General features: G+C 35.0%; 2 protein-coding genes across 2 annotated transcripts; both read left to right on the forward strand.

Annotated features, from left to right (window-relative positions):
- Positions 1-164: 164 nt before the first annotated feature.
- On the forward strand, positions 165-5322 carry LOC117923846 (transmembrane protein 184 homolog DDB_G0279555-like). The gene is made up of 5 exons (XM_034842337.1): positions 165-370; positions 1399-1667; positions 1765-1887; positions 2364-2654; positions 4704-5322. Exons 2-5 carry the CDS (start codon positions 1404-1406, stop codon positions 4911-4913), a joined length of 888 nt encoding a protein of 295 aa, XP_034698228.1. The 5' UTR covers positions 165-370; positions 1399-1403; the 3' UTR covers positions 4914-5322.
- A 1927-nt stretch (positions 5323-7249) lies between these two features.
- On the forward strand, positions 7250-17311 carry LOC117924213 (ADP-ribosylation factor GTPase-activating protein AGD5-like). The gene is made up of 11 exons (XM_034842799.1): positions 7250-7606; positions 9889-9947; positions 10239-10329; positions 12660-12714; positions 12823-12913; positions 13032-13263; positions 14397-14613; positions 14780-14955; positions 15361-15594; positions 15674-15798; positions 16795-17311. The coding sequence occupies exons 1-11, from the start codon at positions 7556-7558 to the stop codon at positions 16952-16954; spliced, it is 1491 nt and encodes a 496-aa protein (XP_034698690.1). The 5' UTR covers positions 7250-7555; the 3' UTR covers positions 16955-17311.
- Positions 17312-17866: the final 555 nt, after the last annotated feature.

Raw genomic sequence — 17866 nt, forward strand, 5'->3', positions numbered from 1 at the left:
CTCAAGTCTCAACCACCAAAAAAGAAAAAGAAAAAGAAAAAAATAAAGCCATTGAAAAAGACATCATAGTGGACCTGGGCCCAAGCGGAGCCCATGATTAAATATTTCCAACAAAAAGCCCGGAGACAATGGGCTTCCATTTTAATTGACGGGTCAAACTTGGAAAACCTCATCGCAAAATGAGATGGCGCGATCTATATTGGCCGTGACGCGTCGCTCTGTGATTGAAGTTGAACACAGCCAGACCAATTTAACTGGAGAGAGCAGCTGATGAGCGGAGTCTCCAGCATCTCTTCTTGAAGAAGCAAGTAATCTTCTGTTCGTCGGATCTCATATAGTCACCGATCCGCCCTTTGATTTCAGCGATCAGGTTTGTCTGCTCCCAAATGACTTCAGTTGTACTCTAATTTTTTTTCTCAATAATTTGATTCGATTAATTAATTTTTCCGAGGGAAACGATAATCTCGATCAGAACAGCAGCTTTTTCAAGTTCATGAACTTATGAAATTTCAAGATTCATCTACCAAGTTCTATGAAATTTGAGTAAAGGCTGCATTTATCATTTTCTAGGTTACACACTCTCAGGAATATACAGGAACTTGATGTAGGAAACCATTTTGGAAATGAGAAAAAGGCGTTTGACTATTGTGAGGAAACGGTAGTCCCAGATTTATGTACGATGAACAATATTCTGAAACTACAAGAATTAAGCGAAATGAAAATTTAATAACTTTTAACAAGTAAATTCATCTTCGGGAAACAGATTGACAGAACAAATAAATAAAAACATGTCTTGAAATTGCTAACTGTGTATGTGAAAGCAGCACGAGTTAATTACTTAGGGAAAAATTGTTAACTATAATTTATATTGATGGCATAACATGTAGAATGTAGTAATAATTGATATGCTAGAATTTATTTTTATTTTTATTTTTTGGTTGGTAGATTTTTCAGACTTGAATGTCACTGAGATTTAGGCTGTCTATGGAGGTTACTGCAATTTCTTGAAAGGAGAGCATACATTTCTCACTCACCATTATTGGTTATTACAAATTGTAATAATTGTATTCATATACATGCACATATACATAAGCTAGTGTTGCCGTGAGGTCTGATTGATTATTGAAATTTTCATATTTATATGATTAGATGCATTTTTTATTACACCCAATCTTTCATGTAATATTCTGTGATTTGTTGCATATAGTTTAATTAGTGTAAATGAATTATGTATTTCTTTGTTGAAGTAATATGAAATGTTAGCGAACAAAAGCTTTAATCCTCACTTAGCATGCATAAGGACATTTCAGGACCTTTAGATGAGTGTTTCCCTTAATGGAAATGCATACCTCCGATAGATCCTGAATATTTATCCCATGCTGGCTTCTTGTTTTGCAGCCGATATGGATATATCTACAATGGACCGTGGACAACTTACTCTACTAGGATCTGCAGGTTGCGTAATGCTTTCAATGCATTTTACGGTCCAGCTCGTATCACAGCATCTGTTTTACTGGAAGAACCCAAAGGAACAAAAGGCCATAATCATTATCGTCCTTATGGCTCCAATATATGCTGTTGACTCATTTGTAGGGTTGTTAGATTTCCAGGGAAGTAAAGCATTCTTTATGCTTTTGGAGTCAATTAAGGAATGCTATGAGGCTCTGGTTAGTGTGTTTTACTAATGTATAATTTGGCTGTCATCGGGCTTCTTTCATGTTCACTCATCAGCTCACAGTTAACTCATCATTATGTTACTTGCAGGTGATTGCTAAGTTCCTGGCTTTATTGTATAGCTACTTGAACATATCCATCAGCAAAAACATAGTGCCAGATGGAATTAAAGGGAGAGAAATCCACCACTCATTCCCAATGACACTTTTCCAGGTGAGAAAGAAGTTATCCTCTCTTTATTTCCCCAGGGTCAATCTGAGAAGATTATCTTCAATAATGTGTTATGGTAAGAGCTATTTCAATTTCAATAGGGTTTGTGTCTATAACTAAGACTCAAGAAGGAGATGTTATTTCAAATCTAAATTCAAATATTAATCTTGGATAAACATAAGATTTCATTTCATATGTTAAACAAGTTGGCAGCAAAGGCATAAATCATCTGTTTTCTTGCTTCTGTCTGTCTCAATCTTTGAAGATAATTTAGCTTTGGCTTGACAACAACTGAATCACATTCCACTGATCTGTTTTCAGTTTCTTCTGAGATCAGAATGCATTTATGTTTTACATGTTAGGTTTTTTTATGAGATAAGATTCATATGTATTCCAAAACACATATTTATAAGACAAGCTTTGTGAGTTCTCGATATGGCTAGAAGAATTTCTGACACTTGTGGTTCTAAAAACTGCAGCCTCGAACCGTCCGTCTGGATCACCATACACTGAAGCTTCTCAAATATTGGACATGGCAGTTTGTTGTCATCCGTCCTGTATGCTCCATTTTGATGATAACACTACAGATTCTTGGGATATATCCCAATTGGTTGAGCTGGACATTCACCATCATTCTTAACATTTCAGTTTCACTGGCTCTTTATTCCCTTGTCTTGTTTTATCATGTGTTTGCAAAGGAGTTGAAACCACACAAGCCCCTGACAAAGTTCATGTGCGTCAAAGGGATTGTTTTCTTCTGCTTTTGGCAGGTACAACTTCACATCCCCTTCCTTCTTAATTGCTTTGTAAAAGTTGTTGAAGAGCATTGGATAACTTGAAAGTAAAATTTCTATGGTTGAACCTCTTCTAGACATTAGAAAATAAACTAAAACAAATGGGCAAACTACACTGGAATGTTTCCACCTAGAAAATTTATGGATTTTGAGTCATCATCTTAGTCAGATGGTTAAATCCATTTTGAATTTTTAATGGACCATTTAAAATGTTATGAATCAAGCTAATCCTCATTTGACTGGAGAGTAGAACTTCCTAATTTTGGCACTTAGGCGTTTCTACTCATTTTTTCAGTCCAGTTTGAGTTCTGCTGGACTTGATGACTTATGCATTTTTGCTTTGAATTACCAACAAATTGAATAATCCATGCATAGAAATTGGGTGGGGACTCAATATTGATTCAAGGGGCTGTTCAAATCATTGCTTTTGTTTAATTTACATTTCTAGATGCAATAAAGTTGAAAGGACCACATAGAAGTTGGTTAAGGACTCAATAATGACTCAAGCTGCTAGTTTGAGCCATTTCATCTGTTTAACTGACCTTTCATCATGTTTTCTGGTGGTTCACTGCAGCATTGGTTAAAAATAAAATGTCAAACATTTTAATAAGTTTAATTCTAGCATAGAATGACTATATAGCCTGGTTTTGGGCAGGAAAGAGGGAAAATTCATGTCTCACCTAGCATAGAATGACTCTACAGGTGGTTGTTGGGAGGTGAGCGGCTTTAGGATGAGAACTGGTGGTTCTTACAAATTACCCTTAGAGAAATGGCTTCATTGTTTTGCAAACTAATGGGGGGGGCTTTGTAGAAAAGTATGGTGGTTTGGAGATTTTGCAAGAAAAACAGATCCCGGTGGTTCAAACTTCAAAGGAGTTTGGGGGTGATTATGGGGGCTTAGGGTTTGGAGGGCTATTATGAATGGCTTTAACCATTTTATAAGAGGAGTTGCCTTCAAGGAGGAGATGTGCCCTTTATGATATTTTGAAAGGATTTTCATGCGGTGATGTAAATCCTAATTGCCATGGTTCTACTGCACCAAAAGTTTGCAAGAGAAGCTTCCAAATCTCCATATGATTGAGTTGTTTAACAAGGCTTCGATTTGTGATGTTGTGAGGTGGGTGGATGAGGGTGTGAAGTGGAATGTGGTGTCCATAGAAAACCTCTATGCTTGAAAATTGGAAAGCATCAAGACCCTCTGTTTCTAGGTGCATAGAGGTGTGAGAGATAGTATGATGAGGCTTAATAGCACAAATTTAATTTTCTCATTAAAGATCCTAGTTTTAGAAGTTAGCTCCTTGAAGTGGGGGGCAACTTCCTTGTGCACAAAAGTGGCTTCGCTTGCATAGCTTAGACTTGGTGTTCAGGGTGGATCACTTAATCAACAGGACCCCAATCTATGCATCATGTGTCAACCTATCATGAGGCTGTAGAATCAGTGGACCACCTTTTCTTATATTTCATGTGGCACCAGATTTTTTTGGTTTTCGACTATTTTCTTTTTGACATTTTATACATGATACCCTTAAGTTGGTTGGTATGCTTTCTATTGGAATCTTGCTGCTGGAAATAGGAGGTTAATGAGGGTTCAATGAATGATCCCCATGCATTGTTTTGGTGCTTGGCTAGGAGAGGAATGGGAGAAAATTTCAGGATTAATGATCATTTTTTGGTAAAGTTCGAAGTTACTTTAGCTAAGCCTCATTCTAGACATGGTGGATTTTCTTAGAGAGTGGACTCCCTTTGTTGGATTTGTTGCCACTCCTTCAATTGCCATTGAGTTTCTCTTTTCCTCTCTTTCTTCCAATTCCTCTAATTATATATCCTGCTTGTGCATGGGTGTTGCCTTTTCTGTTGCAATAAACTTCCATAGATCCCACTCATACAGCAGACATGGGTGTATATTGATTTCTGTCTTGATGTCCTTTTTTTCCTGCTAGAAGTTTTCCTTCAAAGGTTTTTTGAAATTTGAATATTGCTTGAATAAATTACTTGCTCACAGAGGCCATTTTTAACCACATGCAGGGCATTGTGCTCGAGATTCTAGTTGCACTGGGCATCATTCGATCACACCATTTCTGGTTAGATGTGGAGCACATTCAAGAAGCTATTCAGAATGTCTTGGTTTGTGTCGAGATGGTTGTCTTCTCTGTTCTCCAGCAGTATGCATACCATGTTGCACCCTATAGTGGAGATATGGAAGCAAAACTGAAACTAAGCAAGAAGCGTGAATAACATTCAAGACCTGAAACGAAATGGAGAAATGCAATATAGAATATATGCTTAGAAATGCATTTCTGAGTATTGCACTTCTTAATTGCCTGTGGCACTGGAGAGGCGCTTTAGCAACAATTCACGGCATTATTCTAAAAGACAGGACGATTATATATGATTACCAGGCTGTTGTTACGGCTGCTGTAATGCATTTCGTGAGTATATGTTTTGTTTCTTCTGCTGTGACAGTTAGAAGTTTGGTGATGATATTATGGAAGGCTGATGCGAGCAACTACCATTTACCTGGCCTGATGTTTACTTCGTCAAAAAACATTTGTGTTGTTTTTGGTATGTTACTCGACATGTTCTTGTATGATTTTCATTTTTTCTATTTCTGGAAATTAGAAAATAATTCTTATATTTTTTGCTTCTTTAGAATATTTTACCTTCTTTATCAGTTTCATCTTTTGGAAATATTTTTTTTGATGGATATCATTCCATATAAGCATGTCATCTTTTAGAAATATGAAACATAACCTTTTTTGGTAAACATACATTTTATCGAATTTCTTATCTTTATCTTATAAAATAAATTCAAATTATATAAAAATTATTACTATTTTCTGATTTTAAAAATTAAAAACAAAAAGGTATCCAAACCACAACTAAATTTTTACTTTTTATTTTTTATTTATTATAAGTCATGTTCCCTTCGTCCATATAAATTTCAATAAGGAATGAAGCACCATTTTTAATACAATTATTTTAATATTTTTTATTCAATTTGTTAACGACCATTTTTGAAGACTCTTCTGCGTCTTCCCTTCTTTAGGTTATATTTCGTTTCCGAAAATTTAAGGGAAGGTCAATGAAAAGAAAATAAAGAAGAAAAGTAGGAGGAAATAAAAAAAATTGATTTAAAATCATTGCATTATTTTTATATGTTGTTTTACATCCATTTCCTTTATTTTAACTATTTGATATAAAAATTAAATAATTAAAAAATATATAAATTTATAATTAATTTTAATTACATGTGACTTTTTTTTGTATTTTTTTATAAGGCAATTAAACAAAAAAAAATCATTTTCTACTCTTCTTTTTATTTATTTTTAACTAAACATAACATTAGAGTCCATAACCGCCATTATCCATTGTTATCAAGATGTGAGGGTCATTTTAGAATAATTCCAATAAAAAAATGTTTTTGTTCTATACCAATTTTGTATCTAATAAAAATATTACTACAAAAGTTATTTAATATTTGCATATAAAGAATAATATTTTTATATAATTAATAGTGTTATTATGATATATTATATTACTAAAAATGTGATTTTTTTTAAAATACTTATTAAATATGTGTTAAAATAAAACATTTTCTGTAACTGCTTTGAAATATATAAATATTATTCGTTGTAAACCTAAAAAGCCCTCATAATTTTAAAACGTATTTTATATGATTAAAAAAACCTCACACTTATGTGATGAACTTTTTTTTACTATTTGATGTGAAATATTACAAATATCCTTCATATAAACATGACGTCCTTATTGTGTCGAACAAATTACATGTCAAACAGACAAACGCCTCTCACGAAACCAAACAAGTTATATCATTTTAATACCATTCGTAATAACATGTTCTCAATCATATGGATGCTGTCAACCGTAAACTTAAACGGATTTTACAATTTTAAAATGCATTGAAAAGTTAAAAATAACTCTTATACAATATAAAAAACTTTATTTATTATCTCGTGTGAGATATTACATTTTCAATCATTATACCTCTAAATTTATAAATTTTTAAAACATAATTTTTTATTTTCTTACAACTCTTTTATTTGAAATTTTTTTAAGATATTGATTTAATATCTATCAAACTCACAATCTCGATTGTAAAATTCAAACCATTGAAATAAATATACAAATATATAAAATAAAGATATAAATAAATTAGCAAGTAAAAATAATCATGATCAAAACATAAAAAAATTAAGATTAAGATAAAAAATAATAGAAATACAAAGTAGATACAAAGCTAAATTATACGCATAATGTGTTGTGGTTGGTGTAGGTAATCCAAAATTTCTAATCTCATCTTCTAATTCTTTTGTCCTCACGGCAGAGTCCAACCAATGATCCAACAAGTCAAGAATGCCGTTGTGAAGCAAAAGAATCCTGGTTATCTTCGTGCGTCACGCACTCAAGATACCACAAGTATTTTTATTTTAGGAAATAAAAAAAGATATTGCTCTCTCACATAGTCATATGTTTTTTTTTTTTTTTTTTTAAATCTTTTTCCTTTTTATTAAATAATTCAAATTAATTCCGAAATACTCGTCCAAACAATATTCTTATTCTTGGACGGCAATGACCAAAACTGGAGCAAGGAAATCCGGGCAAGCCACGGAAGAGGGCGGCTAAAGTACCAAGAAAGTATTGAAACGCGTGCAGACGGCGGCCTCCAAATAAGAGAAGAGTGAAAGCAAAAGGTCAAAGGATACCCTCACTTTCAAATTTCAATCTTCCTTTTCCTTCTTCTTCCTTCCTTTATCGTTCCTCAGATTCTCGGAGAAGAGAGAGGCCGAGAAAGTGACGGCAGGCGCGAAAGTTGCGTCTTTCTGATCTTTGAAATATCTCGATTAGGCGCCGACGACATGAACGACAAGGCCAGTGTTTCCAAAGAGCTCAATGCCAGGCACAGAAAGGTTCCGTGTTTTACTTTTATTTGTATTTTTTATTGGTTGAGTTTTCGTTTGGTTGCCGAGAAAATTTAGGAAAAGCAGGGAATGAGAGTTTGGATATTGCTTTTGGTCTGTTCATTGGTTTGCTAAATAAGAAGGCTCGCCTGAACTAAGTTGGCTGTATTGGATTCAGTCGAGTTGGAAGTTTTTATTTCGTTTCATTTCCTATGCTTTTCCGGGGACAAAACGGAACATTAACGATTTGTTTTGATTGATTTAGTTCAAGTTATTCTTTTTGTTCACTCTAGTCCATCTCTTCGTGTTTGTTGGATAATTGAGTGGGCATTTGTAAGTCACCAAGCTTGAATTTCTTCCCACAAGAATTTTATTAAGGCCTTTGAGTTTAAGCAAAGCTTGAACTAAAATTTTGTTTGTCTGTTTGAATTGAAAAGGGTGGTTATTATACGATTCTGACAAGGAGTGGCCTTCATTTTTCGTTTTGAGATCTTACTTGTGTTCTACAACAAAATTTGGGGTTCCTTGCAAATTGTTTTTCTTGGAATTTGTTCCCCAATTCACTGATTGCATTGGAGGATTTAATATTTATTAGCATTGACTTGTATCTTGCCAAATAATTATTGTCTCAAATGTTTACTTCTTTGTTTTACTTGGCTAACTGATTTCTGCATGAAAAAAAAAAAGAAGTTTATGTACTTTTCCTTTTGTTTTCTCAATGACGCATTCTGTTCCTTTCTTCGCTGTCTAAGGTCTTTGCTGATGCCAGGATGTCCGAAATCAAGGCCCACTGGCCCACTTTATGAGTTGTAACTCATATGCTATCTACTACTAATAATATAGATATTATATGCATGCAGGTATACACAGCTGTGTATTACGTAAGGAGTATTATTTTAAGGGTAGTGTGTTTTACATATTTATTATTTAGAGTTACCTCATAGGCATGGATTGAGTTCATATGGAATGTACATTTCCTTTTTTTTCCTCTTTAAATTTATATATAATGCAACATGTTACTAGAAAACTACATTTAAGTGTGTCGTGAACTTTTTTTTTTTCTTACTTATATTATCCTATGCTATATGAGATATACAATATTTGTTAATCTTTAAAACTGGATAGAATTTCTCACACCCTGAGGGAGGGAGGGGTCTAAGTAAAACTACCATAGTTCAGCAATGATTTAAAATCATGTGAATATTCAGTTCAATAATTTACCATCAATATATTCAATAGGGTAATTTCTTTTTTCTACAAAACTAGGGGCTAGGTTTGAAAGAGATTATTTAGTATTCATTTGTGTAAAAACAATCCCAATAGATCTGAAACAAATATAAGTGATTTCCACCTCGTAACCAACACTATTTCCACAACCTGGTGAACATGTCTCAGGAAAAACAACGCCGGGACCATGGCTCATTAATGTTTAAATTTACTTATCAAAAAAATGTCTCAGGAAAAACAATTATAGAAAGGCATCATTGAAGAAATAGCAATAGATGTGTAGAGATGAAAAAAGTACAGAGAGATGACTGAGATAAATAAGTTACCTATTTAGGGTCCAAGTTCAGTTTTCTTAGCCTTCACCATGAGCCAGGGTCCAATATAGTGGATAGAGTGTTCTGAAAATAAGCTTCATCTACTGATTTATCAATTTCTTAGGATGGTTACATTGAAGGTGGATTGGTTCAGGGCATCCTCCTGCAGGATAAGAGAAATACCAACCTGTGGGTTATCCCATGGGTTGCATTGCTATATATATATATATATATACCAACCCCCCCTCCACCCTGGTTTTTATTTTATTTGATGGAAATAACCTCTACTGAGAAAAAATAAAGAATATACAATGGAAGATTCTCCTCAAATGAAAAAGAAAGATGCAGTTTAAAATTAATGGTCAGCTAAAAACCAACTCACCAAAGACATGCTGTTGGGTTTATTCAAGAGTATCTGCTTCAGTTATGGAGGAACCTAACCATTGTTTGGGCATTCCTACATGTTTATTTACCATGGCTCTTCTCTCACGGCTTCCCTGTAAGTCTGATTTAATCTAACGGTTGAAAACCTCATAGAAGTAACGTTGATCTCTTCTTAGATTGCATAATGGAACCATAGTGAGATCATGGTTAATCTTCACCTGTGATCCACAGCAAACCTGCAATTCGTGTTAATCCTACTGACATTTCTTTCTGACTGGACATTTCTTTATTAGTTCTTTTTCTTTTTGTCGTTAGGTTTGTCCTTGTGAATAAATGGAATTGCTTATCCCTTGTCTCTATTTGCAGATTTTGGAGGGGCTTCTTAAATTACCAGAGAACAGGGAATGTGCTGACTGCAAAAGCAAGTAGGTATCTAAGAGCAATACGGATAGTGCTTTTGTTTAGAAGAAACAACATGGGTCTTTGGATAGTGAGGATCAGGGAAGGAAATATAGGCAACAATGTTGCATCTTTTGATAATAAAACTGAATTATGCTAGATTTTTATATGACTTTGTTTTTGCTGTTGTGTGTCAACATGTGTGGGAAAGGAATACAGACAACAATGTGGAATAAAAAAGAATATGCGTCAGAATTCCTATGTGGCGTGTGTGCATGAGGGTTTTGAACTCATAATATTAATTGTTTGCTATGCAGAGCTCCACGATGGGCTAGTGTGAATCTAGGAATTTTTATATGCATGCAATGTTCAGGGATCCACAGAAGTCTTGGAGTACACATATCAAAGGTACATTTTTCTATGCAGTTAAAGTTTTTATGTGTTTTACATGCATAGATGAGTTGACAACACGATATACGGTTAGCCAGGAAGTGAGGTGAAGTTGTGAAATCCTTAGGTGCTCAGAATATGTCTACAGCATTTTTCACTAGTTTGTGGGTCATTTGTCATTTGGCATTCTTGTACTTGTGAGAGTTTAAGGAACCACTTTTCTTGACGAAGTTAAACTTGGTTTTCTTGGATGACTTGTCTGTTGTTAACTTAGCCCAGGGATAGCTTTGTTACATAACCTGTACTTGTCACTGCCAGTTCATGCATTAGGAATGTTACAAGTTTGGCTATTTTATTTTTCATTTTCTGCCCATATAGAGATGGGAACACCATAAGTTATTCTCTGAGTTGATTGTTTTTGCCTTGGGCTTATCTTTGCTACAGAAATGTACTAATCAAAATATGGGAGTTAGGAAATTTTGAATATATATTGATGATATCTAGTTTGAAGATGTATTTATATAAATGATGTATAGATTCTTTAAGTAATACTCTTTAGTGTGATAACTTTTGCTTTACTTCACCCAAAATCATGGTAATTTGTCATTCTATGTTTTATAATTCAGTCCTAGATTGTTGCAAACTGACTACTCAAGTCTAATGAGCCCTTGTTCCAACATCTAGTGTTTTAATTTGTACAGCACCATGCCTTTTCTGACTCTACATGTCTTTTTGTCTTTGCTCATCTGTCTGTCACTCCTCACTAGCAGTCACTAGGCTTTACTGCACATAACCAAAGTATCTTAATCTATTCTCTCATCCTCTTGGAATTGCCAAAGTGGCTTCTTGGCAGTCACTTTCTTGATATTCTTATTGTTCAAGCTACCAGCTTTTTGTTGCACATAGCCAAAGTATTATATTCTATTCTCTCATGTTATTGGTACTTCTTTTATATTCTGATTGTTAAGCTACCAGTTTTTTGGGCCCTACCACCCTCCCTCACATGCAGCCAGACCTACATTTTTTTTCTTGATATTTTTATTGTTAATTCACATACTTCTAATGTGTGTATATATATATATATTTTGATAAGTAAAAGAGAAAAAACTATATTGAAAAGAGACGCTAAAATAGCATCTTTTATGAAACCAACTAAAGTTGAAGGACCATCTTTTATGAACAATTTCGTCTCTAACCAAAGAAAATAAACAAAAAAACTCTTAAGTTTTTGGATGGACAACACATCATCTTTAAACACAATTTTGTTCCTTGCCTTCCAAACCACCCAAAAAATACATAAGGGGTCTGCTCTCCAAACTTCCTTTCTCTTTTTTCCCACAAAGGACCCATCCCAGCCCAAGAGCTTTGCCTTAACTGAGGTTGACAGCACCCACTACACCCCAAAGAGAGTGAAAAACAACATCCAAAGAGTCCTTGTCTTGGCACAGTGGAGGAGGATGTGATCTATTGATTCCTCATGCATTTGGCAAAGGTAGCATCTATTTGCTAAAGGCCATCCCCTTTTCTAAAGTTGGTCCAAAGTAAGAGCTTTTCCCCAAGTTGCTTCCCACCCAAAAAAACTCACTTTGGGCTGCACACATGATTTCCAATTGACATTCGATGGGAAAGAGACTGAAGGGCCTGATTCTAGGGCTTTGTAGAGAGACTTAACAGAGAACTTCCCACATTTAGTCTCTAAGCATACTTCTAATGCACATACTTCTAATGCATTATTGACATGATTACTCATCATGATGCATATTCAGATTCTAAGCATGTCAAATGAATGGCTTTGTTTTTTCTGCGGGTTTCTGATTCCTCGCATGAATTTCCCACCTGCCACTCTTTTCTTAACCACTTTGCATATAGATAATTATTAATACCTTTTAGTATTCATATTTATGTATTCCTTATTTTTTAAAGATACTATTGTTTCCTCACTTGAATGCCCAGCTTACCAGAAAACTTGCCTAAAGAAAACGTCTTTTTGTACAATATAAATATCCATGTCTCTTCAGAAGTCATCACTAGATATTAAATGTTCAAAATGTGCATTCCTTTCACACATTTATTGTCATGTATTTATTTTATTTTTATTTTGTTTTTCTATTTGTATTTTTTGTGAGGATTTCTTGGACTCTTTGTGCTTCTTTCACTAGTGGGTCCAACTCAATGAGTAATCCCTCTTTAGACCTCTAGTTTGTGTTGTTTGCATACCATGGTTCTACAAGGCGCTCTTTTCAGTTTTATTTAATTCTTCCCAGTAATTTATAGATTTCCATGGCCACACAAAATATCCCTTCTTTTGAGCAATGCAACTGTAGAGATTCTGAATGCTTTTGCTGCAGGTGAGATCTGCCACACTGGACACATGGCTTCCAGATCAGGTTGCATTTATTCAGTGTAAGAGCCTCTCTTACTTCTGTGTTTTGCTTTATTTTAATTGACATCAAGTTAAGCAGAATTGAAATATTGGGAACTGAAATAAGTTTGGTTTCTTGTTGTTTGCAGCAATGGGAAATGAGAAATCAAATAGCTACTGGGAAGCAGAGCTGCCTCCTAATTATGATAGAGTTGGAATTGAGAATTTTATTCGTGCAAAGTATGATTTTTGGAGTGACCAGTATCAAATTATGGAATTCTCCTATTCTTTTTATTTGTTTTTCTACCGCTGCTTACATTTAATAATGCTTATATATATATATATACATATCTGTTAGGTATGAAGAGAAAAGATGGGTTCCTAGGGATGGAAAAGCAATATCACACTCAAGGGAGAGTCAACAGAAGGCTTCTGCTTATAGACCTAGACCTGGGGGTAGTGGTGCACATAGATATACCAACAATGTTGAACATTCCTCTGACAAAAAAAATATTCATCCACCCAATACAAATAGCAGTATTCCTGCTTCAAAAAGTAGAATTCCTGCAGCTTCTAAAGTGTCAAAGCAGGTAGTAAGCTGTTCATTTGTCCTCTTTGTGCTGATTTTTCTTTCTTCTTTCTTCTTCTTCTTCATTTTTCTTTTTTTTTTTCCCTGCCTTTTGCTTCTTTTCATTCATTATAGATTCTTCTAACTTTCTGTTTATTGCATCTTATTCCATTCTATCAGTATTCTTCATAATGGGAAGAGATCAAATTCATGTTGCACAAAGAGAACTACCCTACAATACGCTAAAGAACTGCTAGTGGTTAATTTTAATATGCCCTAACAATAAATTTGATTTTTTCAAATGTAGAGGTAGCACAGATTTGATTGCAAAGAAAATTAAAAGGGAAATAGTTATATTCCCAAAAATTATCATGATGAAGTTTCAGGTTAAAAAAAGAAAAATACTCACGTTGTTACCAGAGTGGACTCTGATTTATTTGGGCATTTTACCTTATATATGTTTATATATATGACAAAGACATCCTTCCACACCATGAGAATCTAACCAATATATATACAACCTAGACATCCTTCCACTCTACAAGAATCTAACCAAAACAAGAGAAGAAACTCCTTAAAAAGAAGCCAACAAGATAACCAAGGAAAATTTAAAAATTCTAAAAGCCTTTTACCTTTTAGCTTTTAAATTACCATTGCTGCTTATTAGAAAATCAATAATCGGAAAAACTAAGTCCCGGATTTATTTGATATTGCATTTTGTCTTATCCAGTTAGTATAGTAGGTTAGCTGCATAATGCAACTGCATTGAGTTTGTATCATCCTTATTCTTCTAATGGCATATAGCAATTTCAATGACATAAACACATGGCCTTAATTGATATTGACTGGTCTAACAGGGCTGTCATGCAATTTGGAATCATCATGCCAATACTATGTACATTCTGTTTGGTTGAACTGTGTTGAGCTTGTATCATCCCTATTCTTCTAACTGGATATAGAAATTTCAATGAGATGAACACATGCCACTAATTGATGCCCATGGGTCTAACAGGGCTGTCATGAAATTTAGAATCATTATGCCATTGTTATGCATCTATTATTTTTATAGAGAATGTGATGCTATGGTTTCCCCATGTAAACCCAAAAAAGGGATATTGATGATACAACCAAGCTGACATCATACACGATGAACAGACCACCCCTGATCCACAACCACAGAAGAATGTACAGAAATCAGAGTCATCAATTTCAAAAGCTGAACCTGTAAAGCAGGCTGCTACTGCTACACCAATTGTGTCACCACCCAGAGTTGATTACGCCACTGATCTTTTCAGAATGCTCTCTGTGAAGGATTCTAGAGAAAATGATTCTGGGATATCTGCTGCTAATGGTGTGTCAGCAGGGTTTCAATGTATGTTTCTTTCCTTGATATTTCTCCTAAGCAATTATTGCTACTTTTATGCCTTTCTTATTACAAGTTTTTGGGGTAGATTTTTCATCATTTAATAAATATTAGTTAGAGCGGTGAAATGCATAATTTAACTCCATATCTATTACTTTTGACCTTCAACTTGCAGCTGCTGAAGCTTCATCAACAGTGGAGAAAAGTACTCCATCAAATCCAGTTGAAAGCAATATTCAGTCTAAAACTGGAATTGAGGATCTCTTTAAAGATTTGACATTGGTCACACCACCCATTTTAGAGAAACCCCAGAAAGATATGAAAAATGACATTATGAACCTCTTTGAAAAGGTGTGCCATTCAACCTTACTAATGGAATTTTCAGAAACATTAAGTAAAGAGTGCTACTGTTGTGGCCGAACGGTATTCATTTTAGTGACCAAAATATGCAAAAGTGCTGAATCTTCACCAAATAACTTGGTGGAAAATCCCAATGCCCATTTTATAGTGCGATTATTAATATGTTGCCTTCTCTGTTGTAACCGGGTCAAGACCTTGGCTCAAGTTTCAAATCTAACACTCTGTTAAGATAAACTTGAAAGTGAAGGTTTAGCATCTGAAAATAACTATGGTATCATCTGATGAAAACAGAAAAACAAGATATGGCTATAGTACTTTAATGGATTCATTTTGTGCTTTGTTTTTTGCTTAAGAAATGTGCCTTTGTCTTATCTTTTTATTTTTAACTTCATGCAGTCCAGCATGGTGTCTCCATTTTCTATCCATCAACAACAAGTTGCAATGCTAGCCCAACAACAGTCCTTTCTCATGGCTGCTGCAGCAAGGTCTAATGGGTCCCACACTTTTTCTGGCAGTATACATCAACCTGGAACCAATGGTGTTCACTTATCTACTCAGAACTGGGGAAATATTGGTCATCAAAGGCCTGGAGTGTTGACACCAGTCACTGAGCCACAGAAACATATGCAGGTTCGCCTCATAGAGAACTTGCATTAAGTCTTGGATCAAAATCCCATCTCTTATCTTTGTTATTGTCTTCTTGTGCCAGATGGGAAACATCCGACCAACACATTGGTCGGGAACTAATGTTCCTTTACCAACACATTCGTTGGGAACTAATGGTCCTTTACCAGCACATTCGTCGGGAACTAATGTTCCTTGTCCAACGTCAAGGTAAGCACACAGTTAATTTGACATGTTCATCATCCTAGTGTCAAGGTCTATATTTAGTAAGCATTTTGATAAAGCTGAACCTGATCAGATTGGGTCTAATTCTTGTAAAGGAAGCCAATTTTCACTGGATCATAACAGTTATATAATTCTAGGATGGGCTTTATGAAACTGTCTAAGGTGGATAGTTCTGTGGTTTGGTTGAATTTTGAGTGAAAACTAAGATAAATATTAACATTAAAAAGATGGTTATATAATTAAATTGATAACACATTGTATCATAAAACATCAAGATGCCATATATATTTGATGACACCTAAGTAACTGAAATTTAAAACCAATGTAAAGCTGGCAATTGCAATAACAAACTTGATCCATAGTGCTTGTGTGTGTTCATTGTCTATAATGCATGCACACAGACACAAAACAAGCATGGATATATATTTGTTATATGGTTCAATATCAACTCCAACAGGTATAGCTCAAAGATCCTCAAAACTGTTTTATAAGTATTTAGTTGGTTTTGGATGGGTTACACTGGATAACTTTTCCCAATTCATGAGAGTGGAGAGTGGGGAAGGATTAGCCTCCAGTCCTCGAATTTGATAACTAGGAGCCAAAGCAGCATATTGTTTAGAGGGATGTCATTACTAATGATTTGGTTAGCATTTTTTAAGTGCTTGGTTTCCCGCTGTGAAATGCAAAACTGCACTGTTCATATCTATTATAAGCAAGAAAAATACTTCCCCAGCTAAATTTTGATACAAAATCAACCTATTCAATTACAAATTTATGTGCTTAAGACACTGGTGTATGCACACGTTTGTTCAATCACCATTCAAGTTCAGTAACTGGTTCAATTACTTAAGCCTGTCTTACAAAAATTTCAGCTAGGAAAATGTAAGGGTATTCATTGGCTAAGATGTATACAATGTACACTAGCAGATTCTGATCAAGATGTGGGTAAGCTGATGGTATTCTCACCGTTTTCTTTTGCAGCATGTATAATATGAGCCCAGTTCATCCGATCAACGGTGTTACAATGACAGGAGCTGGCAGGCCGCCTTCGGCATTGCCAAATTCATCTGTCAGTCTTCCTAAATCAGGAAATGATTACGATTTCTCATTGCTAACACAAGGGATGTTTACAAAACGGTGACCAATTCTCCAAGCTATGGGTGAAACAGATGTTGGCTTTGCTACATGTAGTGGAAAATATTTGAGTTACAGAAGATATAGCATTTGGTTGGGCTTGCTTTTTCAGTTTCATTGAGCCGGGGCAGAATCTGCTCTTAATACAGGGACAGTGGCTTCATTTGTATTACTAGGTGTCTAGCAGCAATAAAATTCTTTAAAATTGCTTAATTGATTTTTTTTTTTCTTCTGGTATTCTTTAAGGGGATGGAAGTTGGCTATTTCCGTTGCTCCAATCCAAGGCTTGGCCAACTGAATTGAGGTTAATTTCATTTGAATATTTTAGCAATAAATTGAAAAGGAAATTGTTTGATGTGGGAAATTGGATTGGGCTTCATTGAGCGAATGCACAGAGCTAAAATATTTTGGGTCTAGCCAGGCCTTGACCCATAAAAATGGAAATGGACTGGGCTAACTTGACTGACCATGATAAGAATATTCTGTCGAACTTGGAATATCCTCCCATGCGTAGCTGATGTGACTAGCATCCGAGGTATGGACGGTGCGGAGTGAGAGGCTTGCAGAATGGACTTTGACTTGAAAAGTAGGGAATCATGCCCTGAATTTCCTGGATGCGTCTCTATGTACACGTCCATGAGTATCATAGGCCACCACTAAAAAAAGATTTGTTGACTTTCAGCTACACCACCGTCCCAAAATCGAGGGTAAAACTGTCAAAGGACTTGCAATTACTTGGTGGGAAAGTCAGTCCCTTCTCCTGTGACCGTCACTGTCAACTACAATTAACCTAATCTCCTTGAAATTACTTCTTTCACACTCATAATAGGATATCTTACAAACTTTACAAGACCAAATTAAACACTTGGTTTAGATAACGCATGAAAAGAGAACGGTGGTTAGACGAACTGAAAAAAAG

This window comes from Vitis riparia, chromosome 10 (assembly GCF_004353265.1).
Source record: "Vitis riparia cultivar Riparia Gloire de Montpellier isolate 1030 chromosome 10, EGFV_Vit.rip_1.0, whole genome shotgun sequence".
Classification (NCBI taxonomy): domain Eukaryota; kingdom Viridiplantae; phylum Streptophyta; class Magnoliopsida; order Vitales; family Vitaceae; genus Vitis; species Vitis riparia.